Here is a 6,000-nt window from a genome sequence, read left to right as displayed (position 1 = left end):
TGGTCTCAAGCAATACTCCTTCCTTGGCCTCCCAAAGTGTTGGGATTACAGGCATGAGCCACTGTGCCTGGCCATCTGTGGTTTTTTGATTATTCTCTGCTTTGTGGTATAAAGATATTGCTGAAAATGTCGAAAAGGCCTGCAGATACCCCTTTGGCTAATAGTGATAAGAAAAAGAGGAAGCATTTATGTTTATCTGTGGCAAAGAAAGTCAAGCTATTAGAGAAGTTGGACAGCAGTATAAGTGTCAAAATCTTACAAAAAGAGTATGGAATTGGAATAACCACCATATATGACCTGAAGAAGCAGAAGGAAAAACTGTTGAAGGTTTATGCTGAAAGTGATGAACAGAAGTTAATGAAAAGTAAAAAAACAAAAACAAAAAAACCCTCCCAGCACTTTGGGGGGCTGAGATGGGTAGGTCATGAGATGAGGAGTTCAAGACCAGCCTGGCCAAGATGGTAAAACCCCGTCTCTATTAAAAATACAAAAATTAGCCAGCTGTGGTGGTGTATGCCTGTAATCCCAGCTACTCGGGAGGCTGAGGCAGAAGAATTGCTTGAACCCGGGAGGTGGAGGTTGCAGTGAGCTAAGACCGTGCCACTGCACTCCAGTGTGGGCGACAGAGTAAGACTCTGTCTGAAAAACAACAACAAAAACCCCAAAACTACATAAAACTAAAAAAAAAAACTCAATCATGTATTGAAAGCATAAATTCATAAGCACCATAGTGAACACATGCCATGTAATGGTATGCTGATCATGAAACAAAGATCTATTACAATGAACTACAAATGGAAGGGAATTGTGAATATTCAACAGGCTGGTTGCATAAATTTAAGAAAAGACAGGCTGTTACATTTTTAAAAAATCTGCGGCAATAAAGCATCTGCTGATCACAAAGCAGTGGAGAAATCTGTTGATGAATTTGCCAATATTATCACTCATGAAAATCCGACACCAGACCAAGTCTATAATATTGCTGAAACATCACTGTTTTGGTGTTATTGCCCCAGATAGATACTAACTACAGCTGATGAGCTAGCCCATAAAGGAATTAAGGATGGGAAGGATGGAATAACAGTGCTGACATGTGCTAGTGCAGCAGGCATCCATAAATGTAAACTTGCTGTGATAGGCAAAAGCTCATACCCTTACTGTTTTCAAGGAGTGAATTTGTTTCCATTCCATTATTGTGCTAACAAAAAGGCATGAATCAGCAGGAATATCTTTTCTTTTCGGATTGGTTTCACTTTTTTCTTTTTTTTTTTTTGAGTGAATTTGTTTCCATTCCATTATTGTGCTAACAAAAAGGCATGAATCAGCAGGAATATCTTTTCTTTTCTGATTGGTTTCACTTTTTTTTTTTTTTTTTCTGAGACAGGGCCTCTCAAAGTGCTAGGATTATAGGCATGTGCTACCATGCTCAGAGTCCTATTCTGGGGTTTTCAAAAATATTTCCATTCTGGATATCTATTACTTTACAAGAAACCATTCCAATACCTATTACCTTAACAGAGCAATCATTTCATTATGTTCACACTACTGTGGGTCAGGAAATTTGGACAGGCCTTGACTACGTGATTTTTCTGCTCTCCCAGGTGTTGACTGGAATCAACAAAGCTAGTGAAAATCCATCGGTTGCTGGGATGTTGGGTCAGAGATAGCTTCATTTACATGCATGGTGCCTGGTGGAGACGGCTATAAGGCTGGTCTCAGGCCACCTCCCTGGCTTTACATAGTGCTCCAAGAGAGCAAGACAGGAACTGCCAGTCTTCTTAAAGCTTAGGTCTGGAATTGGCATAGTATCACTTCCATTGTATTCTTTGGTCAAATCAGTCACAGGTCAGTCCAGGTTCAAGGGAGGAGTTTCAAAGCACATGCAGTCATTTTAAATCTGGTATATTTCTGAGATAGAGTATTTTCAAGTAAATAAATATTCCTAAAGAAAACACTCTCACAAAGAAGTTACAGGCTCCTGACTTAAGTCTCATTTAAACTCAAGGAAGGCTTCAAATGCCAAAAAAAAAAAAAAAAGCAAAAATTAAGAGGAATGTAATATAAAAGATACGTACAACTTTTTACGTGTCTTATTTACTCATTTATTGATTTATAACACAATGAACATTATAAATTGGCGTAGGTCCTCTAAAATTATGGCCAAAAATTTGTGTGATGTGTCTGCTAAGACAAAACCGAGGCACAGTAACTTGCCCTTGGTCAGATAAATAGCACGTGGTGGGGATGGAGACCTAGCATCCTGGCTTCAGAGGGACCAGTGCAGTGAGGTCCTGTTAATAAGTAACAGTCTGTTTGTAAATTGGGAATAAGGGTACTCAGTGTCATGATGGGGATAAAATGAGCTAGGCTAGTCCAGAGCTGCACATATAACAATAAATGTTTAATAAATACAAGCTGTCGATGTTCAGCCTCTGTTGTATTCCAGGCTCTGATATCTTTCGTCCTAGAGATGTTGGTATCATAGAGTGCAAGACCCAACAGGGGGTGGATGGGTGAGAATTTCAAAAGTGTAGCTAGAGCCAAAGCTGGAGATACTGCGTTCTCCATTGAACTCTTTATGGTCTCATTTTTCTCTTGAAATCGTATGCAAATGTTTCATTCTGTTCCACGATTCAATTGCTTATCTATTCACATAAAACTGGTTTACTCCAAAGCTTTCGGTATTTTTTTTTTTTTTTGAGACAGACTTTCCCTCTGTTGCCCAGGCTGGAGGGCTGTAGCTCTATCTTGGCTTACTGCAATCTCTGCATCCTGGGTTCAAGCAATTCTCCTGTCTCAGTCTCCCGAGTAGCTGGGACTACAGGCACATGTCACCACCCCTGGCTAATTTTTGTATTTTTAGTAGAGACGGGGTTTCACCTTATTGGTCAGGCTGGTCTCGAACTCCTGACCTCAGGTGACCCACCCGCTTCGGCCTCCCAAAGTGCTGGGATTACAGGGGTGAGCCACCGCGTCCGGCCGCTTGATGAAACCTATTACAGAATAGATATTTATACATAATATGTAAAATGCGCAGCTAAAACGTTTATCTTACTGCAGTTAGTAGTAAAAACTTTTGAAAGTTACTGTAGGGAAGTGCACTATCCAGACGTGTAATCGGGAGGTACTTGGGTACCCCCGCCTTCCAAAGAAACCAATATAGGATTCACCTACTTTAGTGCCCGTGCCAAAAACCGAGCTCACACCACAGCACCGTGGTTCCTCGCGATGGCAGCGGCCCGCCTGCCCTCCGGGCGGCACCTGGGCAGGCGTCGAACCTCCCGCCTCTGGTGGGACGGAAGGAAAGCTCGCGCCTCCTGACGTCATCACCGCGCGCCGCTATCTTCGCCTTCTTCCACTTCGCGGGAGAAGTTGTTGGCGCGAATGGATCCTGAACCCCGATAACGGATTCATCAACCGGCCGGCCAGCCAGCCAGCGCCTTCATCCTGGGGCTGCGATGGTGAGCCGCTGGGGGAGGTCCGTGCGGCTCGGGGTCTGGGGAGGCTTTGCAGGCCTGGTGTGGACGGGGCACTCCTGGTATGCAGGGTGGGGGACGATGGCGGTGGGTGGCTCCGGAGGCGAGCAAAGGCAGAGAAGGGGCCGCACACTGGGTACTGGACGCAAAACTTTCCGTGCACCGCCGGCTGAAGCTCTGGGCGGCAGCTAGCGCGCAGGGATTTTGTTGCTACGTGTATTTGCACTTCCCCCCCCCCCCCCCCACTCCTGGGGGAAGGGAGAAAGGGACAGAGGAAGGATGGATGGTGGTTTTGGGACGCATTGGTAAAGTTATTTTCTTGTTCGGCCTTTCTCGAACCACAGTTTGAGTACTGCCTAAGGCGTGGATTTCAAGCTTTGGGTCATGAGGGAGAAGAATGTAACAAACTTTTCTTAGGGAATATATTGTGTAGGGCCTTAAACTTTTATCATTAACAGCTCAGCTCGTCTCATCTCCACTTGTCATTAACGATTACCTTAGCGGTGCTGAGACCGAGGGCATGGAGAGGATATTTTATTTTGTTTAGATGAGTTCATAAGAGTCAAAAGGATAACACGGCTTACTAGGAAAAAGAAGTGCAGCGAATAGAAACAGATGCAAGACATTTGACAGCTGTCATCCTCTTATCACCTGGTGTTAAAAATAATCTTAAAACAACCCAAACCTCACTGCATAATTCTGGATAAAACATTCAGACAAATTGAAAGTGAAATAATTATGCAGCCAGCAAAGCAGACATTCCTGATGGTATGGCAATGGATATGGCTCTGTGTTTGAAATATTTTTAAAGGACAATTTAAAATGTTCCATTAAGCTAGAAGATACTTAACAATCCAATATAATTTTTTTCAACTTGTCACAGAGACAACATTCTAGGGGGTGAAAATTTTGTGCCACATTGGGAAACGTTGCAGTCCTTTGTGTTTCTTCTCAAAAAAGGGCAACAGTAATGAGAGTAGCTGCCTTGTACCAACCATCTTCTTTAGGTCAGTATGTGAACTGTTGGTTTTTCATGTTTTTTTTTTTTTTTTTTTTTTTTTTTCATTTCAACCCACATCGATGCAGTTTTACAGACAGTACAAGCATCTTTCTGGAATTTAAGCAGTGTGTCATGCAACTAGCAGGTGGTTGAACTAGAATTAGAATCTTGGTGTTTCTGGCCACCATGCTATACCACCTCCCTATAATGATCATCATTACATTTTGGAGGTCAAGGCACTGTGGTATTTTGGAAGCTTGATGAGATTTGGAGTCTTGAAGATGAAGAACGTGGTAATGTTTTAGTTTAATGGTTTATAGATTAATTTATTGTTATATTACTATGTTAGTATGGTCTAGTTTAATAGTTACGTGGTCTTGGGCAAGTAAATAGCTTACGTTTAATCAATTTTTTTTTTTTTTTTTTTTTTTTTTTTGAGACGGAGTCTCGCTCTGTAGCCCAGGCTGGAGTGCAGTGGCCGGATCTCAGCTCACTGCAAGCTCCGCCTCCTGGGTTTACGCCATTCTCCTGCCTCAGCCTCCCGAGTAGCTGGGACTACAGGCGTCCGCCTAGTTTTTTGTATTTTTTTTAGTAGAAACGGGGTTTCACCGTGTTAGGCAGGATGGTCTCGATCTTCTGACCTCGTGATCCGCCCGTGTCGGCCTCCCAAAGTGCTGGGATTACAGGCTTGAGCCACCGCGCCCGGCCACGTTTAATCTCTTTAAGCTTCTATTTCCTTATCTGTAAGAGGGGAAAATAATAGCTGCCATAGTGATTGTTTTGGGAATTAAGCAAGATGTATAGGTAAAGCTTCCGTTCTGGTGCCTGGCATGTTAGGCAACTACACAGCTACCAATGATCTATTTTCTCAGAAAGGACTCTATGGAAAGTTACATAGATTTTAAGAGGCATGGTAGATTCCTCTGTCATTTATGGTGAACATAGCTTGTGTGGTCAACTTTTGATCATTCGGGTCCTTTTACTTTTGGTTCTTTTCTTTAATACTCCTGTTCATGGTGCAGATAAAAAATAGACCTCTTCTCAGAAAAGAAATAGGCCAAATTAGTCAGTTTTGTTGTTAATGGGAAAACGTTCTATGAGGTAGATAAGAATTTTGTATTATATTGATATTTAATTTAGCCCTCCAGTCTCTAGTGCAACAATTAGCAAAACCCTAGACTAAAATTGATTCAACAAATGTTTATTGAACACCTGTGCAAAGTTATAAGACAGTAGTTGTTTTTTTTTTTCTTTCCCTCAAATTGTGTCATTGGGTATGAAGGACAGTAGTTCTCAATCTTTGTTTTAGTTACAGTTTCCTTTGATAAATATAGGGAATGATATGCAAATTTTCTGCCCAGAGAAATGCATATAGGCACATACACACCATTTTAAGGCACTGACCTATCTTCTTTTTTTTTTTTCTTTTCTTTTTTTTTGTTTTTTAAGACAAGGTCTTGCTCTGTTGCCCAGGCTGGAGTGCAGTAGTGTGATGATAGCTCACTGCCACCTCTAATTCCTGGG

General features: G+C 42.1%; 1 protein-coding gene across 2 annotated transcripts in view; it reads left to right on the top strand.

The window, feature by feature from the left end:
* The first annotated feature begins 3,303 nt into the window (after positions 1–3,303).
* RFC1 (replication factor C subunit 1) overlaps positions 3,304–6,000 on the top strand; it is a 78,144-nt gene continuing 75,447 nt past the window's right edge. For both annotated transcript variants that reach the window (XM_010384428.1, XM_010384423.1), the window contains exon 1: positions 3,304–3,461. In XM_010384428.1, coding sequence (XP_010382730.1) covers positions 3,459–3,461 — 3 coding nt within the window. In that variant the 5' untranslated portion in view covers positions 3,304–3,458. The remainder of the gene's footprint in view (positions 3,462–6,000) is intronic.

The sequence above is a fragment of the Rhinopithecus roxellana genome, chromosome 2 (assembly GCF_007565055.1).
Source record: "Rhinopithecus roxellana isolate Shanxi Qingling chromosome 2, ASM756505v1, whole genome shotgun sequence".
Taxonomy (NCBI): Eukaryota; Metazoa; Chordata; class Mammalia; order Primates; family Cercopithecidae; genus Rhinopithecus; species Rhinopithecus roxellana.
The sequence above is the reverse complement of the archived record's forward strand: the minus strand, read 5'-3'. Positions and strand labels throughout refer to the sequence as shown.